The sequence below is a fragment of the Giraffa tippelskirchi genome, chromosome 9 (genome assembly GCF_054371585.1).
Source record: "Giraffa tippelskirchi isolate mGirTip1 chromosome 9, T2T-mGirTip1v1.2.pri, whole genome shotgun sequence".
In the NCBI taxonomy this organism is placed as follows: Eukaryota; Metazoa; Chordata; class Mammalia; order Artiodactyla; family Giraffidae; genus Giraffa; species Giraffa tippelskirchi.
The window spans coordinates 134,157,661-134,178,202 of NC_137283.1; the positions used below are offsets into that span (position 1 = coordinate 134,157,661).

Here is a 20,542-nt window from a genome sequence, read left to right on the forward strand (position 1 = left end):
TTGGGAAAAAAAAGAATACCTTGTGCCACACAAAAGAAAGTACATGAAATTTCTTTGTCTCGATGTCTGCAAATAAAGTTTTATTATAACAGAGCCATGCCATTTGCTCAAAGCCTGTTTATTTGTTATCTGGCTCGTCACAGAAAAATTTTCCTGATCCTTGACTTAGCACACTCCTCTCCTGAAAACTGTCATTCCTTGAAACAGAGGAATTTTAAGCATCAGAATTTTAACCTCTTTCTATCTGCAATTCACCCCCTAGTTAGTTTTCTATTTCTCTGGGAAACTTTCATGTTCATATTTTTAGTTATTCAAACAACTTCTGAGGAAGAAACAACGTCTTAATTTCTCACTATCCTTTGTTGTAGAAACATGTGGAATTCATTCACAATACCTGAGACCTGCCTATCCGACCAAAACCTTCCCGAATCATTATACAATTGTCACGGTAAGCGCTTGGTCCAATGGCAAGACTGACAGACCCCCAATGGGCAATTGACCACACCAGACATGCTGAGGCAGGTGCCGGCCAAGCCACACATTCAGGGTCATGTGTGGTAGCGACCACAGCTTAATTCAGGCTGAGAAGGAATGTCTGAATATGAGGCCAATCCAGGGCTATGAGATGTTGTCTATGAATGAGTGTCCCAGTGTTCAGCTCATTTATCTCTGTGACAAGCCAGGATAGCCTCTGGAACATGGGAAATACCCTCTACTCTGATCTGGAGAAGGAAATGGCAACCTACTTCAGTACTCTTGCCTGGAAAATCCCATGGATGGAGGAGCCTCATAGGCTACAGTCCATGAGGTTGCAAAGAGTCGGACATGACTGAGCAACTTCAGTTCAGTTCTGATCTTTTGATTAGCCTCCATTTATCTGAAGGTCTGTGGGAATGGTAGGCTATGTATGAAGACAGCCACTTTGATGTGGAGAATCTCTTTCTTATCTAGTTTTTAAAATTATATTTAATTTGGTGAAGTCTCCTGTTTCATAGTTGAATTCAAACTGGCTATATCTCTTTAAATAAAGCAAATAAAGCAATGAATTCTCCTCAGAGTACGAGAAGAAGTACGTGAAATGATCAAAATGAACTCAAAGGAAGATTAAGTTTTTTAATATTTATAGATTCAGGGCACATCTTAAGGAGTCCTCTGCCTCAACCTTTATTGCCAAAGAATATTATATTTTTACTACTTTGCATTTAGTCTTTTATTACTGTGTGTCAGCTGCTCAATTGTGTCCGACTCTTTGCAACCCCATGGACTGTAGACTCCCTGGCTCCTCTGTCCATGGGATTTCCCAAGCAAGAATACTGGAGTGGGTTGCCGTTCCCTTCCCCAGAGGATCTTCTTGACCCAGGGATCAAACCCGGTCTCATGAATGAGCAACTGAGTGCACGTGTGCATACACACAAACACACACATATATAAGTCTACACACATAACACATAATACATATATGTGTGTGTGTGCTCATACATATATATGTACATTGTTGTTGTTTAGTCACTAATTCATGTCCAACTCTTTTGCAACCCCATGGAATGCAGCCTGCCAGGCTCCTCTGTCCATGGGATTTTCCAGGCAAGAATACTAGAGTGGGTTGCCATTTCTCACTCCAGGGGATCTTCCTCACTCAGAATTGAACCCACATCTCTTATATCTTTTGTATTTGCAGGTGGATTTTTTTTACCACTAGCACCACCATATGTCTATATAAATAAGGGATTATGCATAAGTGCTATTAATATTCTATATATGTGCATGTAACGATATTCATATATATAGTAATGTTCTGAAATAATGACCCTAAAAGTCTATCTAAACATAGTTACAACTGCCTATGGTATCATAGACATTCAGTGAAAATGTGTGGAATGATTGAATGAGTCTTTGTGACTGGACTGAACGAATGACTGGATTGATGGATGAAAGACAGGGAAAAGCACAGAGACTTGGCAGGCTTCCTTCTAGAGTGCTGACCTGATACTTAATAGCTTCTATGTAACAAATATCTTGCTCTTATTGCCAATAAACCAGTGTCTAATCATCATTGTACTATAGAATCTATAATTAGCAGTTATTAATAACATAAGAGTTACATGAAAACCATCAACACAAATCATCTTCCTAACATCACTCATTTGTAGCTATGGACCATGGTGGAACTGGTATATATGTAATAATATATGTATTTGGCATTTGGGTTCAGATCTAGGGGTTTTATATTGAAAGGTATATGACTTCTTTTCAAATAAGAGTTTTAGGTCTTATGCTATTTCAATTTAAATGCATGTTTTGTTAATGTATTATTTTATCTTAAATCTTTTTTTCTGAAATTATCATTTTAGGGGTTATATCCAGAATCACATGGCATCATTGACAATAATATGTATGATGTAAACCTCAACAAGAATTTTTCACTTTCTTCAAAGGAGAAAGATAATCCAGCTTGGTGGCAGGGGCAACCAGTATGTGTCATTCTCCATTTCCCCACATGACAATGGATCACTCTTCTCTCTCCACTCTGAGTTTTATGTTGTCTTTTTAATTTCTCAGGGCTAGGAGTGGGAAGCTGAAAATAGTTTCAGCACTATTTATAATTATGATTTGAATCTTTGCAATGTGTATAATTGTTCACCTAGATTGCCTTGAGACCTGGATGTTGAATTATAAATATATCAACCTGGAAGTTACTCAGAAAGATTATCTGTTAACTTTTTAACTCATTCCATTTTATAAATCTTTAAAAGGGAGAGAAGAACTGTACAATTTTACCAATTTGAAAAATGATCTTTCTTATTGTCTTCCTACGTTTTTTGATTTTCGAAGTGGATACCTGGGTAATAACTTTTTAAAACTGCTGCAAGACAAATTTGAAATAATTTCAACACCTTTTAATAATTAAATATATTTTGCATTGGTTTAATATTGTTCAGTTTCTCATAAATAGCACCATTTCTATTCAAACTGATTATTTTCTTGACCTCCACTTATTTGAAATTTTTTCTTCTTATAGATCTGGCTGACAGCAATGTATCAAGGTTTAAAAGCTGGCACTTACTTTTGGCCAGGATCGGATGTGGCTATAAATGGCACCTTTCCTTCCATATATAAGATTTACAACGGGTAGGAAAACATCTGCAAGTGTAATCTCATCTAGGCAGGAATGATTTGAATTTTTTTTTGGTCTTAATCATAATGGTAATTTTATTTTTCCAGTTATTTGAGCCAAAAACCTTGGAGTCAATGTTGATTCTTCCCTCTTACAGCCCTCATCCAGTTTGTCAGTAAATGCTTATGCCTCAAATTCGAGATATGTGCAGTCTAAGAACTTTTGATTACCTCCAGCACTAACACTCTGGTTTGAGCTGTCATCCTCTTTTGCCCATATTATCTCAGTTGCCTCTTGACACATCGCCCTCTTTCTATGTCTGCTTCCTATAATCTATTCTCAATTCATCAGCCAGAATAATTATTTTTTTAAAAAGTCTGCATATGACACTGTTTCACACCCCTCACTTTCAAGGCTCTCAGTTTTGCATAGAATAAAGCCAACAAGCCCCACTTGGTATGAGCCCTGCTGTCCCCCTGCCTCTCAGACTCCTTTCCTACTATTTTCCTGAGTTCTCTCACCCTTCTCAAGCCATACTGACCTTTTTGGTGACCCCAGTACACCAGGAAACCAAGCTTGCTTCCACTGCAGGGTCTCTGCAAAGGCTGTTCTGCCCAATATAATCTGACTCCGTTTATCTGCACAGCCAGCTCCCTCATCTCCTGCTGGCTGTTGCTCAAAAACTACCTTCTCAATATTGTCTTAGCCTGATCACACTAAGATTTCAAATTCATATCCTCCCACTTGAGTTTCTGAGTGCCCCTTACTCTGGTTCTCGTCTTCCTTTTTCTTCCCCACAGCATTTATCACCTTTTAATATACTATGTAATTTATTTATGGGCATCACTGACTCAATGCACATGAGTTTGAGCAAACTTGGGGAGATAGCGTAGGACAGGGAAGCCTGGCGTGCTGCGGTTCATGGGGTCACAATGAGTCTGACACAACTTAGCAACTGAATGACGACAGAAGGCCTATTTACCATTTGTCTTCCTCGACTAGAATGGAAGACATCCTCTAGGAAGGAAGGCATCTTTGGTTTTCACACTGATAAATTCTATTTAAAATGAACAAAATTATGGCTGACAATAGATGGTATATACATCACTGACCAAATGAATGAAATGAACAAAAATAAGCAAATTGAATGGATGAATAGTAACTAATGTAAAACAATTTTATTTTAATTGGAGTAACAGTGAAGGAGAGATGAATGAGAAGGAAAGAAAGCAACACACAATTTATATCAAGGCATAAGTATCTCTGTATAGGTGTTGAAAACAGGAATCTCTTCGAGTAATGTTGAATCCCTTTCAGTGTTCTTATAGTATACGAACACAAAAGAAACATCTGAAAATATCAATCTTCCCTCTTGAGGAGGAATATAATGAAGTTCTTGATTTGATGAAGTTTTTAAAGTTATTTTTACTTTTCATTTCAGCAGTGTCACATATGAAGAGAGGATCTTTACATTGTTAAAGTGGCTGGACCTACCCAAAGCTGAAAGGTAATACCTAGTATCAGGGAAGTGCTGGCTCAGCAGGATATCTGTGGGAATAAAGTGAAAGTATTTCTTTGGTTTAAATGACTATTTTTTGGGGGGGGGGGAAACAAACTTGGCATTTCCTTTTTATGGGCATTAGTCAAGAATTATTCCTAAAACTAGGCATTTAAAGAAAGAACTTGTGTGGCAGAACAAAGGGTCAGTAAAAGTCATAAACCAGGAAACACAGAGGGCTGGAGCACACCAAGAGAGGCCTTAACAGCAAGAACAAGACAGATTTTTCAGAACTGAGTCAGACCAGAGCTTACATCCCAGAAAGTCTTGTTTACTTCCTGCTGGACCACTTTCCTGCCAAGGCCAAGTGGAACCACTGGGCCTGGATGAAGAGAAGGAAGTGAAAGTGGAAGTTACTCAGCTGTGTCCGACTCTTTGCAACCCCATGGACTATACAGTCCATGGAATTCTCCAGGCCAGAATACTGGAGTGGTGTAGCCTTTGCCTTCTCCAGGAAGAGAAGGAAAGACCAGAGGAAAAGAGGAGGAAGCTGCCACAAAGTTCCAGACCTACAAGTCTCCCAGATCCAACCTGTACCTTTATTCCAAATAGGTAACACCTCTCTCTGTTTCGATTTTACCCCTAGACCCAATTTTTACACCATATACGTGGAACAACCTGATTCTGCAGGACACAATTCTGGACCAGTCAGCGCCGCAGTAAGTTTTTCTCTTTTAAACAAAGGTAAAATCATCTGACCTTCACCCACAACATGAAATGCTATTCTTTAATTTCCACTTAATACAAGTGTATGTGATATATATATGAAGACATAGAAGTAGTTAGAATATAAAAAATTATTGGCTTTATTAGCCACAAAATAGTTAAAATCTGAAAAGAATATCTGTCTTATTAACTGCATCTTGATTAATTTGATAACACTTATTGAATACTTAGATGCAGTGTTGTTACTTCATGTAACAAGAACATCAAGGCTAGATCCTATGTGTCAATATGCTAATGTGCCCCATTTCAAGCCATGTCACCTGAAAGTCCATTGTGGACTATCCCGCTGTCTATCAAAGCACAGTTCCAATAAGGACTCATTATAATTAGATGATATATTACTGATCAGGCAGAGTTATTCCCTGTCTAAACCCCCATTATAATTGAAGTAGACTCTTCAATACTTGTCTCTTCATTATCTAAACCATTTTTTTATTTACTACAGAAATATAGTTAAGTATGATTTTTTTTAAAAAAACTGATTCTCTTCTAAAACTCACTCAAGCCTGCATTGTCTTAGATGCAATGTAAAGGTGCAAAGGTCCTGTTGAGTATGGTGTCTCCCTACCCCATGGAGATTCACATCATGGTTGTCCTCAGTTGGAATGCAAGTGTATTTATTCTGCTAGTGTGACTTAGCTGCTGGTCATAAATAACCTTCTTCTTCCTTCTCATTAAATCAAAATGATTTCTATTATAAGCTGCGCTCAAGTCTGACCGCTTTGAACCCATTGTTTTTTTTAGTCGCTCAGCTGTATCTGACTCTTTTGCGACCCCATGGACTATAGCTAGCCAGGCTCCTCTGTCCATGGGATTTCCCAGGCAAGAATAGTGGAGTGGGTTGCCATTTCCTACTCCAGGGGCTCTTCCTGATCCAGGGATTGAATCCACATTTCTTATGTCTCCTACCTTGGCTGACAGAGTCTTTACCACTGAGCCACCAGGAAAGCCCCTGGAACCCATCAGTCATCTTTTATATTTCTAAGCCGCCCCTGACTCATAGAATTCAAAACTTAATCAGGTTATTCTAAGAGTGAGTTCAGTTCAGCTCAGTTCAGTCCCTCAGTCGTGTCCGACTCTTTATGACCCCATGGACTGCAGCATACCAGGCTTCCCTGTCCATCACCAACTCCAGGAGTTTACTCAAGCTCATGCCCATTGAGTCAGTGATGCCATCCAACCATCTCATCCTCTGTCATCCCCTTCTTTTCCTGCCTTCAATCTTTCCCAGCATCAGGGTTTTTTCAAATGAGTCCGTTCTTCGCATTAGGTGGCCAAAGTATTGGAGTTTCAGCTTCAGCATCAGTCCTTCCAATGAATATTCAAGACTTATTTCCTTTAGGATGGACTGGTTGGATCTCCTTGCTATCAAAGGGACTCTCAAGAGTCCTCTCCAACACCACAGCTCAAAAGCATCAATTCTTCGGCACTCAGGTTTCTTGACAGTCCAACTCTCACATCCATACATGACTACTGGAAAATCCATAGCCTTGACTAGATGGACCTTTGTTGGCAAAGTAATGTCTCTGCTTTTTAATATGCTGTCTAGGTTGGTCTTAACTTTTCTTTCAGGGAGCAAGTGTCTTTTAATTTCATGGCTGCAGTAACATCTGCAGTGATCTTGGAGCCCCCCAAAATAGTCTGTCACTGTTTCCACTGTTTCCCCATCTATTTTCCAGGAAGTGATGGGACCAGATGCCATGATCTTAGTTTTCTGAAGTTGAACTTTAAGTTAGCTTTTACACTCTCTTCTTTCACTTTCATCAAGAGGCTCTTTAGTTCTTCTTCACTTTCTGCCATAAGGGTGGTGTCATCTGCATATCTGAGGTTATTGGTATTTTCCTGGCAATCTTGATTCCAGCTTGTGCTTCATCCAGCCCAGCATTTCTCATGATGTACTCTGCATATAAGTTAAATAAGCAGGGTGACAATATACAGCCTTGACATACTCCTTTTCCTATTTGGAACCAGTCTGTTGTTCCATGTCCAGTTCTAACTGTTGCTTCCTGACTTGCATACAGGTTTCTCAAGAGGCAGGTCAGGTGGTCTGGTATTCCCATCTCTTGAAGAATATTCCACAGTTTGCTGTGATCCACACAAGACTTTGGCATAGTCAATAAAGCAAAAGTAGATGTTTTTCTGGAACTCTCTTGCTTTTTTGATGATCCAGTGGATGTTGGCAATTTGATCTCTGGTTCCTCTGCTTTTTCTAAATCCAGCTTGAACATCGGGATGTTCACAGTTCATGTACTGTTGAAGGCTGGTTTGGAGAATTTTGAGCATTACTTTACTAGCGTGTGAGATGAGTGCAATTGTGTGCTAGTTTGAGGATTCTTTGGTATTGCCTTTCTTTGGGATTAAAATGAAAACTGACCTTTTCCAGTCCTGTGGCCACTGCTGAGTTTTCCAAATTTGCTGGCATATTGAGTGAAGCACTTGAACAGCATCATCTTTCAGGATTTGAAATAGCTCAGCTGGAATTCCGTTACCTCCACTAGCTTTGTTCGTAGTGATGCTTCCTAAGGCCCACTTGACTTCACATTCCAGGATGTCTTGCTCTAGTTGAGTGATCACACCATCGTGATCATCTGGATCGTGAAGATCTTTTTCCGTACAGTTCTTCTGTGTATTCTTGCCACCTCTTAATATCTTCTGCTTCTGTTAGATCCATACCATTCTGTCCTTTATTGTGCCCATCTTTGCAGGAAATATTCCCTTGGTATCTCTAATTTTCTTGAAGAGATCTCTAGTCTTTCCCATTCTATTGTTTTCCTCTATTTCTTTGCATAGATCACTGAGGAAGGCTTTCTTGTCTTTCCGTGTTATTCTTTGGAACTCTGCATTCAAATGGGTAAATCTTTCCTTTTCTCCTTTGCCTTTTGCTTCTCTTCTTTTCACAGCTGTTTGTAAGGCCTCCTCAGACAACCATTTGCCTTTTTGCATTTCTTTTTCTTGGAGATGGTCTTGAACCCTGCCTCCTGTACAATGTCACGAACCTCTGTCCATAATTCTTCAGGCACTCTGTCTATCAGATCTAATCCCTTAAATTTATTTCTCACTTCCACTGTATAATCATCAGGGATTTGATTTAGGTCATACTTGAATGGTCTAGTGATTTTCCTACTTTCTTCAATTTAAGTCTGAATTTGGCAATAAGGAGTTCACGATCTGAGCACAGTCAGCTCCCAGTCTTATTTTTGCTGACTGTATAGAGCTTCTCTATCTTCGGCTGCAAAGAATATAGTCAATCTGATTTCGGTATTGACCATCTGGTGATGTCCATCAGTAGAGTCTTCTCTTCTGTTGTTGGAAAAGGGTATTTTCTATGACCAGTGCATTGTCTTGGCAAAACTCTATTAGCCTTTGCCCTGCTTCATTCTGGACTCTAAGGCCAAATTTGCCTGTTACTCCAGGTATTTCTTGACTTCCTACTTTTGCATTCCAGTCCCCTATAATGAAAAGGACTTCTTTTTTGGGTGTTAGTTCTAGAAGGTCTTGTAGGTCTTCATAGAACCATTAAACTTCAGCTTCTTCAACATTACTGGTAGGGGCATAGACTTGGGTTACTGTGATATTGAATGGTTTGCCTTGGAGACTAACAGAGATCATTCTGTTGTTTTTGAAATTGCATCCAAGTACTGCATTTCGGACTCTTAAGTTGACTATGAGGGCTACTTCATTTCTTTTAAGGGATTCTTGCCCACAGTAGTAGATATAATGGTCATCTAAGTTAAATTCACCCATTCCAGTCCATTTTAGTTCACTGATTCCCAAAATGTTGATGTTACTCTTGCCATCTCCTGTTCGACCACTTCCAATTTGCTTTGATTCATGGACCTAACATTCCAGGTTCGTATGAAATATTGTTCTTTACAGCATCAGACTTTACTTCCATCACCAGTCACATCCACAACTGGGTGATGTTTTTGCTTTGGCTCCGTCTCTTCATTCTTTCTGGAGTTATTTCTCCACTGATCTCCAGAGCATATTGGGCACCTACCGACCTGGAGAGTTCATCTTTCAGTGTCCTGTCTTTTTACCTTTTCATACTGTTCATTGAGTTCACATTTAATTGTTATCCATGTTTAATTTGATTAGAGAGGGGGTACTCTAATCTGAGGCTTCCAAGGTGGCTCAGTGGTAAAAAAAATCCACCTGACAATGCAGGAGACACTGGTTCTATCCTTGGGTCGGGAAGATCCCCTGGAGTAGGAAATGGCAACCCACTCCAGTATTCTTGCCTGGAAAATTCCATGGACTGAGGAGCTTGGTGGGCTACAGTCCATGGGGTCACAAAGAGTCAGACATGACTTAGCGACTAAACAACAGCTCTAATCTGTATTTATCTGATCCCTACAGCTGACATTAGGCACCATATCTTTTTCTTCTATACAGTGCTCTAGTTCAGTATCCAAGTAAATTTTAAGTATAATCTGGGAAAGTGCTTCAAAGGAACAGATCAGGATTTCCTGAAAGATCTTGAGGGGTTAACATAGTCTGGGTTAGGGCTGGTTAGAAAGTTCTCTGAATAACAAAAAGGAAAAAAAGTTTACAGATGGCCTGATTAAAGAAGGAGCTGAGCACATTAGAAGAACACATAAAATGAGCAATGGAGGGACAGACAAATGGATAGGTGGCTAGACACGTAGACAATATGATGATGGCAAAAATAATAATAGCAGCTACCTCCTACCCTGTGCTGCCCTACGCCAGGTGCTGTGTGGATTGCCGAAGGAGAACTATCTCCCACTAATGTCTGGAGCACTATGAACTAGGGGAGAGGGCTAAGGGAAAACCTATAACAGGAGGCAGGCACCAAATCTTTCAAGTTCTTCTAGGCCATAAAATGTGCAATGGAAAATATTGAGGCATTTTAATCAGGGAAGGACCTGATCAGATCTATGTGAATTTAAATACCACTTTTACTGTGTAAGAGGAATGGGTTAGAGGAAGCAAGAGAAAGTAGGGAGAGTTGAGTTAGACTTTGCAACTTTTCAGGAAAGAGATGGTAGTGACTTGGACTATGATAGTGACAGCCCTTGTGGATAGAAGAAGATATGTTTGAGATTAAGAGATAGACTTGATATGACTTTGTGTGAGACAGGTGATGGGGTAGGAGAGTTTCAGATTTCTAGCGTAAGCAGGCAGGTTCATTCCAGTAAGGCCATTGAAGGGGATCTTCTTAGAGGAGATTATTTTGTAATTGGGATGCCTGTGATGTATGTCTCAATGGAGATGTCCAGAAGGCAACTGAAAGTGGATTTAGAGCTCAAAGGAGATGAAGATCAGACTGCTTGGCAGCATATAGACAGTCATGCAAGTGGAGATGTCCTAAGGAAAGAAAGAGTAAAGCATGAAAACAGAAAGATTAAGACTAAGCCTCATGTAAAATTTAAGAAGAGGCAAAACAGATGGAGAAATATTAACTTGTTCTAGATCTTTAAGTTAAACCTCGAGTTTCCTGGTCTCTATAACTGGAAATTCCAATAGCACCATCCATAAATATTTACTGAGAGAATTTCATGAGATAGTGCACTAACAGTAATTGGCTTGTAAAATTCTTTCTCAAAAAAAAGACAATCAGTTTCCCAATCCATTGCTATTATACATTCTATTTACTGAAAAAAATAATGAAGTCATGTTAGTTAAAAATTTACTCACTTAAATCTTAAGTCAATTCAATATACTATATTGATAAAGTGTAGAAAAATCTAAAAACATGAAAGAATATAAACAAAATAAAAATGAACTCCAATTCACTATTCAGAGACAACCACTCTTAATAGTACCTTGATATATTTTATCTTGGTTTTCTGTTCATGTGCTTTTACTATGAAATGCTAAACATGTTTTAAAACAAAATTGCATTATGCAATATGTATGAGTGTCTATACAGTTTGATTTTAACATTTTCTGTGTAACATATTGTGATTATTTTCCTATGGTATTTTTTTTTTAATATATGTTTTAGTGGCTATTGAGTATGCCCACTGAAGGATGTGGCATAATTTTTTTCTTGTATTTAAATTGTAAATAAATAATGTGATGACTGGCCTTGCACGTAAATCTCTGTTTGCACTCTGATTACTTCAGATAAACACCCAGAAACAGTATTATTAGGTTACAACTTATGCCCCTTTCTAACTCTCTGGCTACACATTGTCACACAGTCTTCTGGAACATGTGTAACCATTTAGGCTTCTATGGAAATGTCTACGGACTCTTCTACCTGGCATTGGACACTATCAGGAAAGTATTTGCAATTGAATAATGTTTGTTGATGTTGAACACTTTTTCTCAGGTATTTATTGGCCAGTCTTCTGTCTTATGGAAAATGCTTTAATTTTTTTTTTGTCTATAAGAATATAAGGAATTGGTTTTTTGTACATGTAGCATGGGTGCTGGGCTCTGATATCTTATTCAAAATCCAACAATTTTAGAGAAGGAAATATATTTAATTTTTACTTTATTAGATAATAATTTAATTAATTAAGCCTTAACTCATGAAGACAATCTTAATTCCAATTTTTTTGTCCTTAGGTAATTCAAGCCTTACAGTTGGTAGATAACACTTTTGGATTGTTAATGGAAGGCCTAAAGCAGAGAAACTTAGTCAATTGTGTCAATATAATCCTTTTGGCTGACCATGGTATGCTTTTTTTTAATCATATTTTATCATTGAGTCTATCTTATCACTTCAGGGAGCACACAAATATAATAAGGATTTTAGAGTCTGTATTTCGAGACCTAGAAGCTCTTGAATGCACTAGGAATGGTAGGCTGTGATGACTAGAGGACTAAAATTTATATTTTAAGTTTAATTATTCTAACAGTCATTCTGAAAAATTTATCCATACATTTCATTTTTTTCTGTAAAAATGGAGTTAGAACTGTACAGGGATACAGTTGGGCTGTTATTCAATCATAAAAAGTGCCTTTTTTTTAGTCAATGATTCTTTCATATAGATTGGCTTCAATTGACTATGTTGGCTAGCTTTACAATGTTCTGCATATTTTTTTTTTGAATCATGTGACTAGACTTCTCTAAAGTCCTAGCACTCCACATTTCTCTACTTGAGGTTAGCTCTCCATTTCAGTTAATTTGAATGTTTAAGGAAGTGAGATGCTGTCACGCCCTCTGCAACCTCATTTTTAAAGTACTCATTCATTCAACAAATATTTTCAAAGTGCTAACTCAATGCCGAGTAGTTGCCTCGGTATGGTATGTGAGGAAGTACATAAAGCAGAGGTGGACCTTTTCTAGATGGGGTAGCCTTGAGGGACAAGAAGATGAAAAGGAGCATGTCTGTAGAACTTCTGTTTATATCTTAGGACATCAAGAGGATGTGAAACATAGTAATTAAAGAGCTTCTAATTGTTCTAAAGTTAAGGGCAATGTTTTAATACATATCTTGTTAAAAGAAATTATAAAACATAAAAATAATGAAGTAAATAAAAATAATACAAAGAAAAGCTTGGACTGAGTCTGAAAAATCTTCAAATAAAAAAAAGATTTAACTACCAAATCTTTTTAGGAGCATATGCTGCTCACATAAATTTAAATGAGACCCTTATGAAAAATAAATATTCTTTAAACTTTTTTCTCCTGCTTACTTTATTGTTTTATAAAAATGCATGCTATCTTTTGGATTTGAAAGTATTTCATCTTGCCTTATGTACAAGTCAAATGTTATAAACTAGCTCTCTATAGAGAACTTTCTTTTTCAAAACTAATTGATCTACATTGAACAGATGATCTGTTTATAATTCCTATCCATTCTTTCTTATAAACCTGATTCTTCTCTTCTACTACCAAGACTTTCAGAGCCTGCCAGTTAGAATGAAGTAATTGGGTAAACTGTAAAGCTTCTCAAAAACTTGGTTTGATATATGTAACATAAAATATCTGCTGTTTGACCTGATCAGAGACAACCAATTGTTACCATCTTATACATTCAGTGGACATATATATTTTTTTTTATTCAGGAATGGATCAGACCTATTGTGACAAACAGGAATATATGACTGATTATTTTTCCAGTATAAACTTCTACATGTTTGAAGGACCTGCCCCCCGCATCAGGACTCGTAACATACCTCATGATTTTTTTACCTGTGAGTATGAAGATGCTCAAACAGAAAAATAATGGTAAAACTAAAAGCAAATAATATAGGCCCCTAATTCTGAGAATTCAGGTATTACCAGGCCCCCTCTTCTGACTTCTTGGGAAGACCACACAGAAGTAGATAAGAAACTCCCATGTTTAAGTACAGTTTGTTGATAAAGTCTATGGTAATATCTAATATTGTTAAGTTAAAATACATTCCACTCCATTCTTAAATACTAAAATAATTCTTTGCTTAAAATACTTTTTATTTAATTGTACCAGATCATAGTCATTAATAAACTATGTCAATTCACCTGAATTGTTTAAATTTTATAGTTGTCAAGTTTCAATTGTAATATGACTTATTTGTTTTTCTTTCCAAACAGTTAATTCTGAAGAAATTGTTAGGAACCTCAGTGTAAGTTACTGTCTCCTAATACATATATTTAGATTAATGTAATGTCTTTAATCTGGGTTTCAAGAAAGTTGTATTCTATATTTTCCAGTCTAAACCATTTGTAATTTATTTCTTAAACCTCAGTCAACCTTATTTTATATTCCTGTCAGTTGCTTTTATTTTAGCTGTTTTTATTTTAAAATTGACACCACTGTAGGAAATTTGTTTTGGTACCAGTTTCACTGACTTCTAAATTGAGTGGGCTGCTGTTTCATTCAAAGGATCTAGGCTAGTGAGTTTTGGGCAACATCATTTTTCACATTTTTTTGTATGATTTAATATCAGGAAATAGCAAATCATGGATTTTATAGATCTTTTTGTAGAGTTAAGAGCAGTCATTTCTTTAAGTATAATTGAAACTGCTTTTAAATTGGCTCTTGCATCTCAGGTTGTAAAAGCAGGGCAAATTCTAGATAGCTCAAAGCAATTGAGATTTTTCAAGGTGAAGTTCACCACTTCTGGAGAGTGTGTAGTGGTTTTAATAATTCTGTGTTTAAGTATATTTGCAAATATATATCTATTTATATGGATTCATAAGTTTACCATTGCTTGAGGTGGGGCTAGATTTATTTACATACAGGTAATACACAATTATAGTAAAAACAGAATAGAATGTGAGTGATTGAAGATAAAGAAACACTAGGGAAAGAATGGTTACTATAACCTGGGACACACTGCAAATTTGAGTAGGAATGATTGCTTAAGCAGAAATTCCTTCATGTTAATTATTCCTTTTTTCCCTTACACCTAATATCCTGATCTTGAATAAGCATGAGGGGCCATCTTGCACCCTGCTAGTGAGGGTTTACATGTAGTGTGCCCATGCTGATGGGGGGACGGTGTAGTGAATTTTTAATATACAGACTCTAAATCCACACATTGTTTTCCCTTTAGAAGTCCTGTTGGTGAGATGAGGAAGGGCAAATGCCTAATAATCCCAGAGGTGCAAAGGGATTCGATAACACAGGCTTTGGAAATCCATTCCATGCATGCATAGTTTGCCCATTTTATAGGTGTCATGAAGAAATAATTTACATCTTTTTCAGTGCCGAAAATCTGATCAGCATTTCACACCCTATTTGAGTCCTGATTTGCCAAAACGCCTACATTTTGCCAAACATGTCAGAATTGACAAAGTCAATCTTTTGATGGATCAACAGTGGCAGGCTGCGAGGTTCGTGCGTCTGATTTTTCTCATAATACTTTTAACAGCCATCTTTCATAATAAATGTCCTTGACCTTATCCTGTTACTATGATCACATGAATCTTCCTGAGCACGACAATTTCTTGATCTTTTATATGCTATCTGTCACTTCTGTATATGAAATGACTGTTACTAGATTGCCACCTTAGCATCCTAATCTTCACAACATAGATAAGAATGAGGAAGAAGGCTGACTGTTCATCAGTTGTTCCAGAGATTATCGCTACCAGCATCTCCTCAATCTCCACTCTGGTCTCCGTTAGGTGGCAGATAGGATATAAAAATGATATTAGTTGTCTCACAGGATGGTAATGAATAACTGATTAGATGGCTCTTTAAGATCTTAGTCATCTTTGTGGTTTCTCTGAAAGAGCATGCTTATGGCTATAAGGCCAAGCTAACCAATTAGTTATAACTTTTTTTTTTCTAGTTACAATTGTGATTCACGTTGATCATTGAGCATCAGCAAAATATGTCTGTTTTCAGAAAATATAAACCATGATTCCATCCCCAAATAACCAATTAATTAATTGATTCAGCAAGATTTTATTTGTGCTTTCTCTGTGTGTACCAAACCTTGTTCTAGGCTTTTGGGATACAGAAATAATTCCTGCCCTCCTTGTCAAGTGGAGAAGTCTGATAATAAGCCAGTACACAAATAAATACACCCTATCTGGTAGTTTACATTCCCTATCTCACATTCCCTATTTTTTGTAATTCATTACGGTATTTTTTCCACATGTGTAAGTAGATGTAAGTGGAATCAGGTTCATATTATGTTTTTGGGCCTATCTTATTTGTATGTTACATAATACAGAGGAAAATAAAGGCACAGTAGCTGAAAGATAAGTTTCATAAAGGAAGAGGAGATGAAGGAAGAGAGGTTGGGCTCTAACATAAATGTGTACAGAATGTAGACCTGAAGATGCACTAGAGTCTATTCTCTGAGGTAACGAAACCCAAGCAGAGCACCACTCGGCTAGAGAGAGTGCAGTTTAACATAGAGCCACTAGATGGCACTAGCCTTTCTTCTTGAAGTTTGAGCCCCTTTGGCTCAGGGGCTGTCCTGTGGCTTAGGACAGCATTCTCTACAAAAAAAGATTAAAATATGAGAACACGATTAAGCTTTACTTCTATTAGATTATAAGTTTTTAGTAGTGTGGGTTTGTAATATATAAACGTGAGTTCTCCAAATATTTACTGTTAAGGATATGAGATCAAATGGTATAAGGATATGATTTAGAAGACCAATGATACAAGATGAGAAAGTGCCCATGGGTTTGACAGCATGGACTACGGGCTCTGGAAGGAGAGTCCAGCCACAGTAATACCTCTGGGCTTCAGTCTTTATTACTCAGTCGCAAATTGTGAGCTTTGTATATTTGCCAGCAAGCAATGAGATGTGAACAGGGCAGCAGCCCCAGAGTTCAAGTTGTGAGAACTTGGACATATCAATATTTCACAGCTTCATTTTCTCATCTGCAGCACATCATGAACCTGGTTTTACTATTCTCTTGCTATTTGAACACAAAGTAAACTAACTTACATTAGAGGAATTGTTGACCACAGCCCTAGCCAGAGCAACAGGGAAGTCTCACCTAATCAGATCTTGGGATTATTCTATCTCCAGCTCTTTAACACATGAAGCTCAGGTTACCTGTTCTCTAAGTTAAAATATGTCATCTTTAGTTATAATGTTCAATATTTGATAAGTAGATTATATTCCAGTTTGAAAATTATAGCAAATTTCATCATTTAATGTTATCTATTTTCCCCCTTCTCTTCCTTATCTTGCCCTTTTAAAAATGTGTTAGATTTTACTAATTTGGGGGAACCCAGTTATTTGAAACTAGTTGAAGTAATGTTAAAGTTCCCTTTTAGATAACATGAATAATAGCTTTTTATTTTATGGATGGAAACTGACAAATCATCAGTAAGTCCAGGCACCTTTCTCACAGTGGAGATAGACACAGGTCCCCCCTAAGGATAGTCACCCAGGAAGGGAGGATGGCAACAATTATAATCAGGTATGGCAACTGTTGCAATGGGATCAAGGACAAGGCACAAGGAAACAAAAAGAGTGATTTCACACTGCAGGTGCAAATGCCAGAGAATGTCAAAGAACACTTTCTGGAGGGCGTGACTTCTTTTCTGGGTTTTGAAGACTCAGGATGGGTTAGGCTAAATGCTGTGACAATAAGCAGGTCTGCCCAGGCAGTTGTCAATCTGACCATTGTACAGAGACACTCAGCCCAGAAGATGAGTAAGAGAGGAAATCTAACCCTTGCTCAGCTCAACAAGCCTTGACAGGCTGTGTTTACAGGAGGAGAAGGACCCCGTTTCCTTGCTGGAAGGCACTCATCTTCTTGCCAAGCCTTGAGCACTGGCAGCTTGTGACTTCTCAGAGGTGCTTCTTTCTCTGATTGCTCTGCTCAGAGCAGTGGAGTACTGTCTTTCTTTTTTTTTTTTTGAAAGCCAGTAGGAGCTCTGGGGCAACGGTAGGTAGAAAGATAGTGTCAGGTTTCCAGGCAGAAGGACCTGACTCCATCAGTTGAAAGTAGATCCGTATTGCTAGAGCACCTAGTGAGTGAAACTGACCTCTGCACAAAGGGCCTTATCTGTCATGACTAAGGAATGTGACTTTGTGAAGAAAGTAGGAGATCACTCGGAGATAGAAGGTGGCTCAAGGTGAGAAGACTGGGATTTGCATTTTAGAGAGCTCACTCCAGCTGCCCTATGGAGGAGGATGGTCAAGTGAGTAGCAGGGAGGCCAGTTGGAAAAGTGAAAGTGAAAGTGTTAGTAGCTCTGTCGTGTCTGACTCTTTGTGACCCCATGCACTGTAGCCCACCAGGCTCCTATGTCCATGGAATTCTTCAGGCAAGAATAGTGGAGTGGGTAGCCATTCCCTTCTCCAGGGGATCTTCCTGACTCAGAGACTCTATCAAAATTTCTCAGATTGCAGGCAAATGCTTTACCACCTGAGCCACCACAGGTCAGAACCCATTCTTTAGCATGATGACAGCCCCAAGGGAGGCTGTGGAGCCATGGGGGATGGTAAAACTAGTCAATTAGCACACTATTGGGCAAGTATGCATGGTGAACTTATGACTTAGATTATCCAGGAGGTTACTGGCTCATTTTATTCTGTCTAACATTTGTACTCATTAAAACACGTGTTTCCATTTCCAGCGGGATATATAGCGTTAAATACATTGGGGTGGGGGTGTGTGTATATGTGTGTTATATGGAAGATTCTGAAGTTCAGAGTCAGGATAAGCAGTTCAGGTCAGATCCATCATAGCACAGAACAGTGAGAGTAGAAAAGGAAAGTGAGGGAAAAGTGACAGATATGGCAGAGAAAGATAGGACTTGGTAACTAATTGGGTATCAGGAGAGGTCTTGCACATCTTCCATCTCTGTAGTTATCCAGCTGTGGCAGAGAAATGGGGCCTTGATTTTGACTTTATTAATTAGACACAGAGAAGATAAAAGGGAATTTGCTCCAAGAGATTTTAGTACTTGGAAGCTGAGCTAAATTTTGAAAGATGAAATCATCTCATCTTTTCCAAGTGCCAGCTTCCATTTTTCCAAATGTAATTTCCAGAGCCAAATTAGTGTTTGGAGCACATGAGTAATTAGGAGAACAAATTTCTAAAGTTTTCATTTGGAAAGCCATAGAAGATAGAGTTTTTCAAACAATATTTTTGTCTTTCGCTTCCAAATGCAGTTTTGTAATACTAAAGTTTTCTAATGGAGTTGGGTTAGGGGTTGGAAATATAAAAACAAGCAAACAAAAACTAGATTTTTTTCCCTGAAAACAGAAAAATAAATGAAGGATCAATTTTAGAAAATTTTACCAATGACTTGGTTCAAAAGACCTTTTCTTTCTTTCATTAATGAATACTCTAACTTGCCACACACAATTTAAAACTCAATTCACCTCAATCAAATAGTTCCAGTAATCTTGGGAAAACCAAATATCTATTCAATAAGGATAAAAATATTTTTTAAAACAAGTTTTACCTTCTACCAACAATTTATTGGAATTAAGATGACATGAGCTGGCACCTTACAGTAATGAACTTAAACCCCACTACAAATAGGACTTCACTTGCTTTCTCGTTCTGAGTAGTAGTTAGTTTCTCCTTTATTCCTTCATTTGGGTAGAGTTGAGTGTGACCTGGTCACTGTTGAGATTTATTTTTTATTTTGTGATTTATTTTTATTTTTTATTTAAGATGAGTGAGAATCGGTTACTCATTTTTAAAAGTTGAGTTTTTTTAAGACACCAAATGAAAGCCTGCTCTTAAGGCTACAATGTGAATAACCAAAACACTGTGTGTGTGAGTGTGTGTGTTTGTAAGTGTGTGTGTATGTAAGTGTGTGTGAGTGTGTGTGTGTGTGTGTGTGTGTGAGTGTGTGTGTGTGAGTATTTGCTCATGGGGTAGGGGGAAGCAAATGAAAGAAGTCTTTTAAGGCCCAAATTTGGATACAGTTGACGTTTTCCCTTGGGGGTCTACTTTGAGGGCTTCGCAGGTGGCGCTAGTGGTAAAGAACCCACCTGCCAGTGCAGGAGACATAAGGAGACCCGGGTTCAATCCCTGGGTCAAGAAGATCCCCCGGAGGAGGGCGCGGCAACCCACTCCAGTATTCTTGCCTGGAGAAGATCATGGAGAGAGAGGAGCCTGGCAGGCTACAGTCCGTAGGGTCACAGAGTCAGACATGACTAAAGCAACTCAGCATGCACACCTAATTTGAACCAGTATAAAATTGTTGTTCAGTCGCTAAGTTGTGTCTCTTCGCAACCCCAAGGACTGCTGCTCGCCAGGCCTCCCAGTCCCTCGCTATCTCCCAGAGTTTACCCAAGTTCGTGTCTGTTAAATCGGTGATGCCATCCATCTCATCCTTCACTGCTTTAAATAATTTAAGTTCATTTATCACTATTTTATTTTCAAGTATAAAAACTGCATATAGAATTGCTAATATTGCTCAATTCAAAGAGTAAAATGTGAAAATGTAGGCAAAATACAAATGAATTGACTTTTAAAAGTCTTTCAAGTATAGAACAACCACCTATGGAAGAAAATCCCAAAAGTTAAGCCAACTCTGAATTCAAAGAATATACTGGCTTTTCCTGCTCAAATGTTATAATTAACTTATCCTGAGTTTTCTCTGTCCATATTTTCATATTATTTCCCTAGACATACCTGCCATAAAATAGGAATTGATATTTTTCCCCAGTTTCAAAGATATATTTTTAAAGTACTGAAATGCTTAAAAAAATATATTAATGAAATTAATCTTAATCACACAGACGTGGCTGTGTAAACATTCAAGTTAGCCTGAAGACAAATTTTTTAAAAATATGTGAC

General features: G+C 37.9%; 1 protein-coding gene across 2 annotated transcripts in view; it reads left to right on the forward strand.

The window, feature by feature from the left end:
* ENPP3 (ectonucleotide pyrophosphatase/phosphodiesterase 3) overlaps positions 1–20,542 on the forward strand; it is a 71,942-nt gene that overhangs the window by 24,006 nt on the left and 27,394 nt on the right. For both annotated transcript variants that reach the window (XM_081529085.1, XM_081529087.1), the window contains 9 exons: positions 369–448; positions 2,352–2,471; positions 3,020–3,129; positions 4,557–4,622; positions 5,260–5,332; positions 11,940–12,048; positions 13,386–13,514; positions 13,894–13,925; positions 15,011–15,138. In XM_081529085.1, coding sequence (XP_081385211.1) covers positions 369–448; positions 2,352–2,471; positions 3,020–3,129; positions 4,557–4,622; positions 5,260–5,332; positions 11,940–12,048; positions 13,386–13,514; positions 13,894–13,925; positions 15,011–15,138 — 847 coding nt within the window. The remainder of the gene's footprint in view (positions 1–368; positions 449–2,351; positions 2,472–3,019; positions 3,130–4,556; positions 4,623–5,259; positions 5,333–11,939; positions 12,049–13,385; positions 13,515–13,893; positions 13,926–15,010; positions 15,139–20,542) is intronic.